We start from the raw sequence: 17,275 nt of genomic DNA, 5'->3' as shown, positions 1-17,275 counted from the left end.
TAAACATTCCAAATAACTTTAAAATCAAGTAGCTAAACACATTAATATTGAACTTAACAGCAGACTGTGCCATGTGGGCACCATGAGGCTCTGTATTGGCAGTATCCATAAAGTAGGATGGGAAACTTTCATTCTCCCACCCTCCTTTGGTCTGCTGTCCCCCCCAGCAGTAGTCCAAAGTCACATCTATAGTCATGTACACCCTCTTTCAATTCTAAGCTTTTACTTATTGGGAAATATGTAAATAAAAAAGAAAAAATCACTGAATCCTTACCAGGTCTTAAAATTAAGTAAGTACAACCTCAGATGAATAGCAACACATGACATGTAACACTATATCTAGTTTTTTTTAATTAAGCAAAAATGCAGAAGAAGTGTGTGGAAAAGAGTAAGTAAACCCCATGATTCAGTAGCTTAAAGAACCACTTTTAGCAGCAATAATTTGAAATAATTCAAAGTAATTCTCTGTGTGATATAATCAGTCTCTCACATTGTTGTGGAGGCTCTTCTTTACGGCATTGCTTTCGTTCATTGAGGTTTGCAGGTATTTATTCACCACAGCATTTCAGACATATTAAGGTCTGAACTTTAAATGGTCCATTGCAACACCTTGATTCATTTCTTTTTCAGTCATTCAGTTGTAGATTTGCTGCTGTGCCTGGGATCATTGTCCTGTTGCTTGAAGTAATTTCAACCAGTGCTTTGGGCGTTGGACAGATGTCCTCACATTTGAAACTAGACTGGTCCATTATAAGACTGCAAGGTGCCCAGGTCCTGCCATTTCAAAGCAAGTCCAAATCATCACCCTCTATCACCGTGTTTGGCAGTTGGTATGAGGTGTTTATTCTGATATCCAGTGTTTGGCACTGTGCATTATGCTGGAATGTCCACTCTTTTGAAGTTTGGCAGGATATTTTCCACTTATGAATCATCTTTCTCACTCAGAGTGACGCATTTCAGGATGTTCTGTATCATATTAAGTCAGGACTTAGGCTGAACACAACAGGAAAATGCTATCTTGGATATCTTTCTTCTCTTCAGTGTCCATTTTCCCATCTTCCATCCATCGTTTCTATCTTCTGTCTCCTTCCTTCTTTCAGCCCTTCTGCCCTAACCACAGAATGAAACCTTAATTGAGTTTTCATGTTGCTCTGGCTCCTCCTACAAACCGCTGACAGTCCATTGTCTCCATCAAAGGACATTATTGATCAGAAAGAGCAGAACCAGCCATAAAACAGGCATGCACCTCCTTTCCTCGAAGACAGTCTGGTAATTTGTGTTGCATACTGTACCTACAATCATGAATTTTATTTTTTATAATAACTACTCAATAACTACTTAATTATTATCTAATTTATTAGGTAGACCTCTCTTGTTGGAAGCTCTGACCTCTCATTCTCAGAAAAGTAGCTCCAGGAACAAATCGTTATCATTAGTATCACAATAAACATTTATAAGGCAAAACCTAAATATTTATTGGAAAGTGCTTATTAAAAGTCTAGCAACATTTATAGCTGCATTATTAGTGAATAGAAGTACACAACCACATTATTACTAAAACACTTAAACATATGCGAGTCTATATTCAAACAGCTGAAGAGGAACTTCTTGACCATAATAAACTAAAGATGCTACGTGTTTTTCAAACCCACATCTTAGACCACAACTTTTATTACTAAATGTGTAACACATGAAGACCATTTGGAGGGCAGATGCTACAATGTTACACTTTCACTACAATCAGTCAAAATGAATACACAGAGAGTGAGAGCAAATGTAAAAATAAAAGTCCAGTTTTTTTTTTGTTGTTATTTAAAGTGTTTTGTTATTTAAAGCAGTCTTTGTAAACAGAAATGCTTTCTGAAGTGTTCGTGTTCTTTGAATTAAGTTACCTGTATGTAGAAAATGACTGTTGCATCAGCATTTTCACATCTGCACACGCATTCTGCCACAGGTCTGCCCACACTTTACATTCACTGTAGCCACAGGATAACAGTTTGTATCAAGTTGTTTTATCTTGCCTTCAGTTTCTGTCTCTCCTTCGCTCTGATTTGTGTGTCTCCTCCTACTGAGTACCAAATTAATAAAAACTGCCTTTGGTCATTTCACTTTCAGCTGGTGAGATAAGCCAGATTCCCACAAAACCTGAACTGGTTTTGGAAAAAAATGGAAAAGGGAACGGAGAAAGGTCAACTCAAAAATGTCTGTTCTAGTTGACCTTACATGAAGGACTTTGTGATAGCTGTAAATTTGTTTTCTTACCCTACTAATTTTGCTCCTAATGTGCTACACTAAATTTTTTTTCTCAAATGTCAATCCAGTTATAATAGCTTTGCTTACTATTGCATTGCTTCATTTTGTTTGTATTCTGCCCATGAAACAGGCAGATTTATGCATTGATTTTTCATTTTCTTGTCATCTGTTATTCTCCTCATTATCTGCCTTGCTATCTTAGCTCTAAACACACACTCTCTCTCTGTCTTCTTTCCATCATTCTCCCTCTCTCTCTCTCTTTCATCCCTCTCTTCATCAGCAATGAAAAATGGGGCTTAATTAACTGTGTGCCTGCAGGACCTTAGCTTTCTCTTTATATGTGTGTGTGTGTGTGTGTGTGTGTGTGTGTGTGTGTGTGTGTGTGTGTGTGTGTGTGTGTGTGTGTGTGTGTGTGTGTGTGTGTGTGTGTGTGTGTAGAGGTAAAGTAGGCCAGTCTATAAGGTAGTTAATTAGGATTCAGCAGGCCTCTGTCCGTTGCCTCCTAGGGACCAGATGGAGAGCTGGGTTCACAAACAGAAGAGGGTTTGTTCAATGATGTTTCAACTTTCATTTTGACGCAATTGCAGGACAAGAAGCCGGACTCAAGTTTCTTCATTCACCGCTTTTCACAGGTTACGTTTCTACTTCACTTATTTGAAACATAGCTGGTGGCTTTTTGCATTGTGTTGGCAGGGCACCTTTATTGTACATTACTTTAGGCCCTGGGATTACAGATGTGTTGGAGGCTCCTCCACACAGCAGTGGGTTTGCTAATTTTCTTCCTCTTGTTTTTTTAGAACTCTTTTTTTCCTTATATTTTTTTTATGTTCTTTGGTAGAAAAGAATGGAAAGTATTTGTAATTGTAATCATAATATTCTCAAATAGGCTGCAGGAAATCATCACAGAGCTGCTCGTTGAATTACAGTGCCGGAGTGCGCTAACAACTGCTGTTAACAATTTGGCTCAAGTTTTTTCTTAAAACTGGGATCTGTTGGAGTCCAGGCTTTTGCTTTGCTGTGATTTAAAAAAAAAAAAAACGCTGTTGTGGAAGGGCAATCAATTAGCCCTTCTGTTAAGAATAGAAATAAACTGCTAGGAGTTGTAAAGGTGTGCGGAAAAATTGCTGGCACAGCCCTAAGCAACCTCACTGACCTACAAAAGGTGAGGTCAGTGAAAAAGGCAAGATTTATCTTAGCAGATTTAGACCATCCACTGCACCAGGAGTTCAAGTTGCTTCCTTCTGGACGCAGATACCGGGTACTAGGTTGTAGGACAAATAGATTGAGGGAATCTTTTGTTCCAACAGCAATTAGGTTTTTAAATGATCTGTTGTGATTCAATATTTGTTTTTATGTATGTTTTCATGGTATAACTGTTTTTAGATTACTGTACTACTGGCTGTGGGAACAATTGCCCTTAGGGGATAATAAAGATCTTTGTATTGTATTGTATTCTTTATAGATATAGCCTATGTTTTTTTTTTTTTTTAATAAAGTGAGAAACAAACAAACAAAGGTTTTAAATTATCTTCATTTGGTATTACAGATCAGTTCAGACCTATCTTTCTTATCTCCTTCTTTCTTGTTACCTGATGTTACAGGCTATTTTACTGAGCAAAAAAAAAAAAAAGAAAAAAGTCTTGATAAAGTCGCTTAACTAATATAAACTCAGTTTCCCATTTTTTAAATTACTTTATCTTCTAATGCTCTAACTTCATTCGGGCAGCATTGCTAGCTTACAGCAAGCTGGCTAACTGGAGCTTTGTTGCTGGCTAAGGCCTCAGTTATACAGGCTGAGACACCAGTTGGTAACCATCTGACAACCACCAGTTGTGAGAGAAAACTATCTATTCCCCAACTGGCTGATAAATGATTGCTGGAGGTGGCTGCCGGTTGCTAGCATGAAACTGGTTTCAAAGAGGTGTGCGATGATACACTGAAACCCTCCTTGTGATTGCCTAGATCACTATGAGATCACCAGTAGTTTTGAGGGAGGGCACCGACTTGTCTGCAAACTACTCGCCAAGTAGTAGTGAAACTGTGACAAATAGCAATGCAAACTGGAAATGGGAATTGTTTATCTTCAGAGGAAAAGTTTCACCTTTTGAAACATGTTGGCTTCAGCACTAAGGCCCATATTTTATTTTGAAAGAAAAAACATGGGCCTCGTGGAATCCATGCCTCAATGGGTCAGGGCTATTTTGGCAGCAAAAGGGGGACCAGCATAATATTAGGCTGGTGGTTATAATGTTATGCTTGATCGGTGTATACTGAAATGGGCTTGGTAATGTGTTAGGAATGACAGGATGTCACATTGTTTGATGGAAATGAACCTACAGAGGGCTGAATTCAAACACACCCCAAAAATCACATTTTTGCAGCATCTCAAAATGGTACTCAGTAGTTTGTGTGGCCCCCACATGCTTGTATGCCTGCCTGACAACATCAGGGCATTCTTCTAATGGGATGATGGACTGTGTCCTGGGGGATCTCCTCTCAGATCTGGACCAGAGTATCACTGAGCTCCTGGACAGTCTGAGGTGCAACCTGGCAGTGTCAGACTGACCAAAAGCATAATGTCCAAGAGGTCTTCTATTGAATTTAGGTCACGCAAGTGTGAGTCAATGGTATCAGTTCCTTCATCCTCCAGAAACTGCCTGCATACTCTCACTACATGAGGCCTGTCATTGCCATTCACAGGACCCACTGAGGAACCCAGGACCCGCTGCACCAGCGTAGGGTCTCACACATGGGTCCAAGGATTTCATCCTGACACCTAATGGCAATCAGGGTGTCATTGCCTGGCTGTAGAGGTCTGTGCATCCCTCCATGGATATGCCTCTCCAGACCATCACTGACCCGTCACCAAACCAGTTATGCTAAATGATGTTATGTACAGGCAGCATAACATTTCCCACGGCTTCTCCAGACCCTTTCACTTCTGTCACATGTGCTCAGGGTGAACCTGTGCCATCTGTGAAAAGTACAGGGCGCCAGTGGTGGAACTGCCAATTCTGATCTTCTATGGCAAATGCCAATCGGGCTCCACAGTGCCAGGCAGTGAGCACAAGGCCCACTAGAGGATGTTAGGTTCTCAGGCCACCCTCATGAAGTCTGTTTCTGATTGTTTAGTCAGAGACATTCATACCAGGGGCCTGCTGGAAGTCATTTTATGGCTCTGGCAGTGCTCATCCTGTTCCTCCTCACACAAAGGAGTAGATACTGGTCCTGCTGATGGGTTAAAGACGTTCTACAGCACTGTCCAGCTCTCCCTGAATGTCCTCCATGCTCTTGAGACTGTGCTGGCAGACAGAGCAAATGGCATGTATTAATATACCATCCTGGAGGATCTGAACTACCTGTGCAACCGCTGTGCAGTCCAGGTATTACCTCATACTACCAGTAGTGACATTGATCCTAGTCAAATGCCAAAACTAGTTAAAAAACAGTCAGAAAAGATGAGGAGGGAAAAAAAAAATGTCAGTGGCCTCCACCTGTAAAACCATTCCAGTTTGGGGATTGACTCATTGTTGCCCCTCTGCTGCACCTGTGGTTAATTTCACTGACACCAAAGCTGCTGAAACTGATTAACAACCCCCTCTGCTACTTAACTGACCGGGTCAGTATCCCAAGGTTTAATTAATTTGTTGCTATGCTATGATTAAAAAACATTTTTAGCACTTTATTTTGCTATAATAGCAATAAAAGCAATTCTCACTTAGAATTTATGCCAAATTGTTTTAAAATATACAAAATATTAAAATTTATTTAAAAAAAAACTATATTCACAATATCCTATGTATGCACAGATAATTAAATTAGTTCATGGCTATACATTCAATTGCATGGATTTTTCATTTTCACTCTAATTTTCACCATTAATTAAGTTCCTGTAAAAACTATAAATCAAAAATATAATGCATATACTGAGTTTGATTAATATGCAAACAGTAACTACTCAGCATACAACATACACTCAAACCCTTCAAATTCGTTACATGCATTAACATTAACACACACACACACACTCTCTCTCTCTCTCTCTCACACACACACACACACACACACACACACTCTCTCTCTCTCACACACACACACAAACACACACACACACACACACATGTAGGTATGTATGTATATATTTTTATACATTCTATTTTTTGTATATTTTACACATTGTTTTTTTTCTGTATATCTCTTGATCATATTGATTATACTAGATTATAATATTTTTATAATACTTCTATTTTCATTTTAGAGAGTTTGATTTTCTGTTACATGGCACTGAACAGGAGTGGCCCTCCAATCTCATTGTACATCCTGTATAATGACAATAAAGGCATTCTATTCTATTCTATTCTACACACACACACACACACACGTGGTGACACAAAGCCGGAGTGCTTTCACATGTCACAGTGACTTAACATGTTGTCCCAGCAACCAGTCCCACGAGGACACCTGCACCCAGCGAGTCACCACGGAAACGCATCTCACTCTGTCAGTCACACCCACGTACCCACACACAAACACATAAACACCTGCATTATGGCAGTCATGTGCACATGAATTGTACTTATGTGTAGGGGCATAAATTTGTCTGCAAAGTCACACTGTGGGTGTAAGAGCTGGGGATGGATGCTTAGATATGATAGAGAAGGTTATGCTAAGGGGCTCAGGAAGACATCGTGTCAACAAGAATCCTCACAGAGATAGAAAGACATACGTACATATATGTGTTGTTCAAGTAGCACAGCACTCCAGTCTTTCTGCAGTCCCAACACAGCCGCCGTGTTTGTGTGCCTAAACATACCTGCTGCACACACATCAGGGTTAAAGGGGATCAAGAGGGGTTTTACTCTGGGGCTTACCAGCTTTTTTTTTCTTCTAAAAAGACACATGATCACATAACTGTTTTCTACAGACTCTTTTGATCCCGTGCACCTTTTATCTTTAACATTAGGCCAAATTCATTTTTTATTCAGTTTATTCTCCTCATTATGATTGACTTTTTACTCCAAAAAGCTTTACTAAAAGGATGTGACAGCACGACAGTCTTTCATATACATTATGTGCAGTTGATTCTGAAACTCTGCTGTATTTCTGATTCTTTGGGGGATTTTCTTTAGAGCAAATGTCTTTGGTTTTTCTACAAACTTCTCTTGAAGCATCACAAACAAACTTAAATGTGATGGGAGGTTATCTGGGGGTCGGTGAGTTGCCTGAATCTCGGTCTATGCTTGTTTTGTATTTCTTGTATTTGACATCTTTTCGCTTTTCTTCTCATCTTTAATGTTTCTTGCCTGTTTTTGTATCTCAGTTTTTTTTCTCCTGCTGCTCAGTGTAGCAGGTTGTAACAAACAGGTTTGTTAAAAGCTTTTTATACATAAACACGTCTTTCACTTTAATCACCTTTCATCATCGGCTGCGTGACAACCTGTGGGCGCGACCACGTTTTAATTTAATCCCCCCGCATCTTGTTTTCCAGCCTTTTTCTAATTGAAGCTCTTGCGAGCACCAGCAACAGAAGCGGTTTGCTATTTCTGAGGTGCCGTTGGTTGGCTGCCACAGCTCAGCTTCACGCTAAATGCATCAGCTGCCATTCAAGTTAGAGACTCAGAGGGAAAAACAGAAAATAGCTCTTCTCATTGTGCCTCTGTCCTCCCGATTCGGTTGCCTCCCGTTCTGATCCCGGTATGCTGTGTGTCATACAAACAAATCCCCTCCCCAAACAAATAAATGAATTTAAATTAAAAGACAGCAGAATGGAGTTTGGTGTAAACAAAGCGCAGCTCCCTTTCTCTTTTTAGCCTCATTTTTGCATAACAAGCCATGACACACTCTGCATTGAGATTCAAATGAGTAAGTGGCAGCTTAAGATGGACTGAGCTGCACTTCACTGGGACTATTTATCCGCTTGTATAAAAGACATGTCATTCTCAACACTTTCTGTTTGACTAGTTTAGGACATTCAGTGTTCAACACAACAGACGGTGAGGGATTTTTAACTGCTGAGAGCTTTATGAAACTTTATTGATCTCTGCCAGGAAATTAGGCCATCACTGCAGCCAAACCGATTTAACAGATAAGCAGAGGACAAGTACAGTCAACACACACAAACAGAACAGAAACAAAGAGCTCAGACCTCTTCCAGCACTTGACAAACTAAACATCTTCTGTTCTTCCAAAAGATTTGACTTATTTTGGTGTTTTGATAATGGTGATGGAGAGCACCATTTAATCCAAAATGTCTCATAGGTGTTCAACTGAAATCTGGTGACTGAGCAAAAACACATTTTCATCTGATCATTAAGTTACGCCTGGTGCCCTATGGATCTGAGCACTGTCATCCAGGAAGAGACCACGCCTGTCTGGATAGAAATGTTTCATCAAATCTTTTATTCATGTTTCAAATGTTTTAAGCACCTAAAGGCAACTGTTGTTGCCTCAAGGCAAGATATATATACATATAATAAAATTGAATTGAATTGAAGGATAAAGGTCCCTTGTATTGATTTGCAGTGACCCTTTCCTCTAAGAAATTTAAACTATTCCTGCAGAATTCCCCAAAACAGAATAACAAAACCATTGGAGCCCCCAACTGAAGCAATCGACGCTCCTTTGATTTGTCACCTTTTCTTTGGAAAGTGTGACTTTCAAAGTAGGGCTGGAGGTGGGATGTATTCTGGCAAATGTCCAGGCTGCATAAAACTAGCACCAACGTACAACAGTTTGTGTTAAGTGCAGCAGGGACCTAAATGTAAATGACAGACACAGCAGAGCTGGCAGTATGAGGATAGAAGAGTTAAAGAAAGGGATGAAAAAAACAAGCAGCATTTTTTTTTCTCTCTGAACATTAGTTTTCACTGTTTTCTCAGCGGTGGAGTCCAGCTGGGACCCAGGACATGACAGCACTGTTGTACTGTACTGTTTTTTACCCACTTGGTTGGAAAACATCCTTTGTGTGTGTGTGTGTGTGTGTGTGTGTGTGTGTGTGTGTGTGTGTGTGTGTGTGTGTGTGTGTGTGTGTGTGTGTGTGTGTGTGTGTGTGTCATGGGATGTTATTGTTTTTGTAAGCAAATGATGGCTGATGCCTCTTTGTATTTGTCAGATTCCAATCCCCCAACACTTTAAAATATTAAAGTGTCACACAAGTTTTTAGCTTTAAGTTGTCTTTATGAATTTAATATTGGTTGCACATTGTAATCACTATTGAATAATGACACCATCTGCATTTAGTTTGCTTTCTGACAAGCCTCGCTTTCAATATCCAATTCTGTCAGCTACTGGGTGCAAAATGTATTCTGTCACTCCAGATTCACACTGACTCAAATGAAACATTTGCCCCGGCAATAGCTATAGGTAACTTTTCCCCAGGTAGCTGAAATGCTGGAGTAAACAAAGAAAGTGAAAGTCAGTAGGGAGGGTTCACAGACAGCATTGATTTGGTGATATTGCCACTAGATGAATAAGTAAGAAAACTAGTTAACTTAGTACAATGGGGAGTTTTAAAATAAAAACTGATCAGAAATCAAAATGAAACCAAATGAAAAGTGGTGTTTACATCAATTCCCCACCGTGTTTGACCTCCTACAGTAATAGGTTGATTTCAGTGGTCAGTGTCCAGTGGTCACAGCTGTTTGAAATAAATTATAATTTTTCTGAGATCCCGTACTACATCATCACATAATTCTATCTTTCAAATTGTCCACTGTTGGATTAAGAGCTTTTGGGAATTCTCCTCCAGTTTTCCAATCTTTTTAGCCATCAGGTAGAACAAGAAATAATCTCACAAGCTACTGAACAACAGATACAAATGTGTCAAATGATTAAATAACTGCAGGTTCTTCAAATGAAGAAGTTGTAGTTGTTTTTTAAAGGTAGGATTAGTTAAACTGTTCTGCATTTCTTCACTTCACTGTCCATCAAAGAAAGCCTTCAGTGTGTTCTTACAGATATAACACATCAGAGCACGACTCTGTAAAGTAACTCACTGAGTCCATTAACACAAAAACTGTGGTGCAGTTCATTGTGCATGAAAATTTAATTTTACCAATGATGGGAATCACCCCAAAACAAAATGTAATGGGCAGAAACAACGGGATGAAATAAGTCATGGATGAAACAGCAGAACATAATGAAGCTCATTTTCAGACATTTCTTGATGTGTTCTTAACGGGTTAGACAGTCAAGAAAATTCAAATACATCTAAACTTGTCAGAATCACCTCATTAAATGCAAAACACATAACTAAAGTAACTGAAGTAACAAAAATGCAAACTTAAACAAAGTGACATAATTTTGCTCTCTTTCCATGAACCTACAAAAAGGAAGTCATCTTTAAGAAAAATAACACATCCATTCCTGTGTGAAGATGGCTGCTCAGTGTTCAGGTTCCTAGCCCTTCTTCATTTTCCACTCCTCTTCCTTGCTCCAGGCCCACTCCTGCCCTGAGCTGGCCATTCCTCTGCATATTTACATGCATGCATGCTTGTATTCAGTGAGTTCTGGCCCAAGTTCAGTGATTCGCATCAGGGATCAGTACACTGTTCAGCACATTTAGGTGCTGGCAAGGCAGGGGGAAAGCTATACGAGGGAGAGCGGCACTTTACTAAACTCATTCCGACTGTTCAGCAGGATAAAGCAAGTTGTTGCAAAACTTCCGTAATGCTCAGCAAGTGTTCCTTTCATAGTTTAGTGTATAAAAAAACAAGTTTGATTGCTGCAGTTGTAGCTCATGGCTACTGTGGCATAAAACAACACAAAAGTGATTTTGCTATTCTTTCAGCAAAATTCTCTTACAGGTTTTTTTTTTTTTTTACAGAATTTAGATATTTTCCCAATTACATTTTGGTGCAGTGTAATTGCTCACTATGCACAAAAGTATTGTATTTAAGGTTTTTAGCCTATCCCAGCTGTCATAGGGCGAGAGGCAGGGTAGACCCTGGACAGGTCGCCAGCCGGTCGCAGGGCTAACACAAAGAGACAGACAACCATTCACACTAACATTTACACCTATGGGCAATTTAGAATGACCAATTAACCTAACCCCACTAACTGCATGTCTTTGGACTGTGGGAGGAAACCCCTCCTAGATATTCCACGATGAACTGTACGTGGCATTATTACAAAGTGGAAGTGTTGAGGAATCACAACAACTCAGCCACAAAGTGGCAAACCATGTAAAGTTACAGAGTGGGGTTGCTGAATGCTGAGGTGCTTAGTGCATTAAAGTTGTCAATGCTCTGGTGACTCAATAACTGCAGAGATCCAAACGTCCTCTAGTATTAACATCTGCACAAACACTCTGTGCCGGAAGCTTCAGAGCATGGATTTCCATGGCCAAGTAACTCCTTTAGGTGTGATATGTAGGTGACCCAGTACTTTTATCCATATAGTATATGTTTCAATGAATGAATGAATCAAGCATAACCATTATGTAACTGAGTCAGAATCAGCAGGAGGTAGTTGGTGTAGGTGGATACATACTAAGAACTGGGTTTCACACACAGATTCCTGTCTGTACTGTTGTGTAAATATTAATAAGACAAAGTAGTGTACTTGCACTTCTTCTGTACTGAAACAGACCAAAAATGTGGGCCAACCTAACCAAGTGCTGTGAGCACCTGATCATAAATCAGTGTAATAATGCTGTAGTGCCTCCAAGTGAAAAATAGTAGACATACTTTACATATGTAAGAAGTGGCATGTGATATGCCAGCTAGAACCCATTGTCTAGGAAAAATATAACGTGGTCACAACTGTGTTTACCTCTAAAACATTTGTTGTTGCAATTAATTTTTATAGAAAGTTTTTGGACGGTCCATCCTCTGAGGAACAGAACTGCGATAAACACAGTTTGCAGCCAGTGAATCATCACACAAGCCAACTTGTTTATAATAAGGCAAAACAGCATTTTTAACTCGTGTTTTTGAAAAACAACTTCATTAATACTTAACATTTTTAGGATGTCTGCTGAGATTAAATCTCTGTTTCACAACTGTTGGAGTCCAGTCTACAAAACCATCAAATGTTTTTATGAAAGCACGCAGTATATTCCATGCATGTGTGTTCCTTCAGATGCTCTGCAGCTAATTCTTTCTGTTTGTCCCACTTTCTCATCTCCTGCCTCTTTCTCTAGCTGTATTTTTCAGCTCTTATTGAGCTTGTCGTTGTGACATTCTGTTATAGTCTTGGCTGCTGGACAGATGATTCGTCCACTGTTCTTTGTCTGCAGCAAAGACGTTTGGAGACCCTTTTATTACTTTTGTTTTCACTGATCAGGCTACCAGCAAGCTATGTTACACTATGCCCATAATGCAACACTCTTTTAATCTAGCAGGAACATTCTCTAATGCTTGTACTGTCCATTTATCTACTTATCTACTTTTGTGAATACATCAGTGTGGAGTCCTGATATAATATGCAAAATACACTACTTATATTCAGGGCTGTGACAGTATTTTGTCATTTAGGTATGAGGGTCTGTTGTTTGTGTTCCACTTACTGATGCAGATAAACAAGCAGCAGTGTAACCCTGCTGAGACTACACATTATATCATAACACAGTTTTAATTAAATGTCATTATTCTAGTGTCAGTGACCTTTAATCAGCCTGAAGGTACAAAGGAGGCATTGTTTCTGCTTCCCTCCCCCTCCTAGATCTATTTCCATACAGTGAGGTTGGTTTTATAGGTTTTGCCTGGGCTGACACATGTGCTGACCGCTGGCACCGCATCTGAACGTGTTGATGCTTATCGTGATAATGGGACAGATTTCATTTCACTTTCATGCACGGCCCACAGCACAGCATATGTAAAACAACAGACAGAAATAGATGTGATTATTCTGGATTTTATGCGTTGACTGAAGACTCAAGGCCAGCTGCGCAGAAGAAGACAGCGGAGCGCTAAGCTGGAAGATTTCATCCTCATTATCACCTCACCCTCGTCTTCCTAACTTTTTTCTAGTTATTGTTTTGCTCATTTTCTCTTGTTATTTATGGCTGTTTAGCATAGCCAGAGCATGTGTTGGCCTGGCATAGGATATATTGTTATTTTCAGATTAAGTTGACCTTCTCAGAAATGGTATTGATAATAATACGCAAAAGCACAATAAGAAGCATGAGGTGCAGCTTTTTTTAATTGTTATTTTTACATGTACTGATAACTAATCAGAGTGTAAAGTATGTGTTTGCGTATGATAACTCTAAAATGGAGTACATGGAGTCTATGCTCTATCCCTTCTTCTTCCACATTGTTTTTTTCTCTTGATTCTGCTTTTACCCTCATTCCTTCTTTTATGCTCCTTTATTTCTCCTTCTTTTATTTCCTTTATTTATTTCCCCTCCTCTCCCTTATTTTTTCCCCTACTTTATTTTGACTCCACCCCCCTTGTTCCTTCCTCTCCCATTTTTCTTTAGTCTCTTTTCCTGTGATTTCTTCTCCGACTCCCTTTTTGCCCTCTTGCTCATCTCCTCTTCACCTTGCCTCCTTTTTTCCTGTCCTTCTCTCCTTCTCTCTCCCTCTCATGTTCAGTTTGTTGACAGACCTTCAGAGAAGGCAGAAACAAAGGTAGACGCCACTGTGTTTTCACCTCCTTCCCTCCTCCACCTCCTCTTCTGCCACCTCCTCATCTCTTTTTGTTTTCCTTCTTTGGTCTCTCTGAAGTGAAGTTTCCTCTCTTGTTCAGGCTGTTGTCTCCTTTGCTATTGCAAAACGACACAAGAGCCAAAACAACAGCAAGCGCCAAAGCACCTTCAAACCAAACAAATCCCTCCTCAGAACAAGACGACATGACAAAATATATAAAGAAAGGGAGTTGACTCATGGATGCGGAAAAACACGAGTTTGTGTGTGTGCGTGTATTTTTGACTGGGCGAGTGGGAGCACCTGCTGTGTGTCTTTGTGATCTTGTGAAAGTTTTGTTGCTTTATTTTGGAGGAACTGCTTCCTTTTCACTCTTCCTCTCTGTCACTCCTTCACTGTTGTCTTCTGGAGCAGCGAGGTGGTGATGAAAGACAAGAAAACATGACAGAAGTAGAGAAATGTCACCTCGTCGCCTTTGGCTGAGCTACAGTCTGAACAAATGCAGCTGGTTTAACTAACAAGCATCATCACGTCAAAGCTGAGACAACAATAGCACCCATGCAGTTACAGCACTCAGACAGACACCAACATACATGTTTGAAATGCTTATTTTTTTAAGATTATTAAGTCGCATTGAAATAAATATAATGAAAACACTGATGCACAGAAATAGACTCAAAATGATCATTTAAAGCATGAAATTACTGCTGTTAAACTTCAGAATGTGTACAGAGAGGGACAAAATTATTAGCCCGTTATGAAATTTAAAGTTTTTGTCAAAATTTTCTAAAGTGCTTTTTTAACAGAGCAAGAGATTTTCAACATAGCATTTCTAAACATACAGTTGTCTTTAGGAAGGAAAAAATTATTTCTGTTTGCACACAAAAACAGAATTATTTCAGAAAAAAATTCATTAATATTATTAACTTTGAAAAACTGACCTTTTTATTGAGCCATAGCACAAACCACTGCTGTGCAATGATGTGCTTTAACTTTGTAATGCTTAAGGCTTGTAAAATCAAGTTAAAACTGTGGGTTAGCATCCGATATACACAGTATAAAAACCTCAGCAAGGGTTTGAGCTGTCACTTGAGAAAGCATCCTGTCAAAAACAAAAGAAATCAGTTTAGACCTGAGGAAGAGAATTGTTAATGCTCGCAAAGCAGGAGATGGATATTCAAAGTTATCACAGCATTTCCAAATGTAAAGAACTGGAGTGAGAAGAATCATCAAAAAATTCAAAGCGAGCCACACAGTACAGAACAAGCCTGGCAGAGTTGTAACGTGAAAGATTTCAAAGACTCTGGAAAGAAAACTAGTGAGGGATGTTTCTAAAGATCCCAGAACAACTGCCAAGACACAAGTGAGTGACTTAGTCAAGTTGAGAATTGTAGTCTGAAAGAAGACGGTCATTAGAACCCTGCACAGGAATGGCCAGCAAGGATGGAGACCATGAAAACTTCCTTTTCTGCAGAAGGAACACCTTCAGCCCTTTCTGAAGTAAAGCTAATGACAACCCAGAGAAAAAGAACAGGGAATCTCATCAAGTTGGAAGGAATCATGAAAGAGGGATATGTGAAGATTGCGAAAGAAAACCTCAAACAGTTAGCAGCAAAACTAAGTGTGGGTTGTCGCCATGTCTTCCAACACAACAACGACCCAAAACATACGCTGTTCCTGGTGAAGAACTACCTCCGGAAGACCAAAGTGAATGTTATCGACTGCCCTGCACAGACTTGAATCCCATTGAAAATCTGTAAGGTGAACTGAATACCAAGGTCCAGGCCAGTAGACTGTCTAATCTAGAGGAGCTTGAGATATTTACCAAAGAAGAATGGGCTGGGATTGCTCAGGAGATGTGTGTGAACTTTGTTGAAAACTACAACAAGTGAGTGTAGGCTGTTTTCCAGCAAAAAGTACACACAATTGGCTGTTAGCATCAGGAGTGCTAATAATTTTGAGCCTGGTAGTTTTTAGTTTTTGTAAAATAATTTCGTTTCTGTGTGCAAAATAAAAGTTGGATGTTTGATCAGCAAACACGGATTCCTTGCCAACTCGACAGTTTGAAAAATTTAGCTTTTTTCTGTTTCCATGTTTTGGTTTTTGTGTCACAGTTAATGACTGGTTCAGCATCAGTATTTTTAACAGCTGCCTGCTGCTACACAGTATCCATTAAACCCACTGTGTACTGCCTGCTCAGCAGACAGTGCCAATCAAAACTTTTGACTGGTATTTACATAAAATGTCATTAATTCTAAAAGTGAATGCATTTCTATCATTTAACATAGGCCTCATTTAAAACCAGATATTTAGTTAATGTATTCCATTGTGTTGGATTTGCCATCTTTGCTCACTTATATATATATAATATAATATACTACATTTCAATGCCAGATCAGTCTCCTATACTGTAAGTTCTAGTCTCCTTCTTTTTAATTATTTTTTATTATAATTCTTATTTGATAGTGCAGTGGAAAGAGACAGGAAAGCAGGAGGCGAGATGGGGGAAGACACAGTAAATGGTGACTAGGTTGGGGCTCGAGCCTGCGCCGTCCGCACCGCCATGCGGCATGCGTGGTTGCCCGCTCAACCGCTGAGCCACTCTAGCACCCCTAGACTCCTTCTTGATTTTGTGAAGCAGCATTCACAAACTGGATGGTGTCACAAAAACTGAACAGGAGGATTTCTGAAAGCTTTTTTCCACCCCAAAGGAAACTTTTCCAGAAGCTTTGCAAAATGATAAATAATGGCTGTACCAGTGCGACACTAAAATGTTGGTTTAGAAAACAGGTGTTGTGTGCACAAAATTGCCTGCCCTTCAGTTAGAATTAAACTAGCAGTCTGAACTGAAACTAAAAGTTGTTTTGGCTGTTTTGTTTCAGATGTGTTGTTGATAGCATTGACTCATTTAATAACAGTCTTAATTTCAGACACCTGCATGTGATCACCAAAGGAACAGGGCTAAAGGTGACCAGAGAGTTCACACAAGTCTGACTGTATGTTAGCAGTTCAGAGCTCTTCTTAGTCAAAATAAGAATAAAATCCAAAATAAGCTGAAAGTGGGACACAATTCTTGAGTAATAGTTTATAGTTTAGAACAAAGTCAGTTACAGGTTGTAATACCACATTTACTTCTATTATCCAGGTGATGACTGGTACCTGTGCAGGTTAACTCTGAGCATGCCCAGTCAGGCTGACCTGCAGTGGGCGATGTTTCCTTCGCCTTACCTGGGTGCCATTGGTCCTGACGCCACACCTGGCTCCGTAGTGTATCGGCTGTCAGCACGACAACGAGATGGGACACTTGGACAAGCTCAGTTCTTCCTACTGGAGGGTGAGTGTTTAAATTCTAGTTTTAATTGTTGTATTATGCATAATGACTACATAAATATTTTTATGCAGCATACTGTATACTCTGGAATAGAGCTATTAAA

At 39.6% G+C, this 17,275-nt stretch overlaps 1 protein-coding gene across 1 annotated transcript in view; it reads left to right on the top strand.

Annotated features, from left to right (window-relative positions):
• Positions 1-17,275, top strand: part of LOC115794867 (neural-cadherin) — a 153,735-nt gene that overhangs the window by 50,031 nt on the left and 86,429 nt on the right. Inside the window, exon 2 of the mRNA XM_030750544.1 lies at positions 16,987-17,175. Within this exon, the coding sequence (XP_030606404.1) occupies positions 16,987-17,175 (189 nt within the window). The remainder of the gene's footprint in view (positions 1-16,986; positions 17,176-17,275) is intronic.

Source organism: Archocentrus centrarchus, chromosome 16 (assembly GCF_007364275.1).
Source record: "Archocentrus centrarchus isolate MPI-CPG fArcCen1 chromosome 16, fArcCen1, whole genome shotgun sequence".
NCBI lineage: Eukaryota > Metazoa > Chordata > Actinopteri > Cichliformes > Cichlidae > Archocentrus > Archocentrus centrarchus.
Note: the sequence above shows the minus strand (reverse complement) of the source record. Positions and strands in the feature narration are given on the sequence as shown.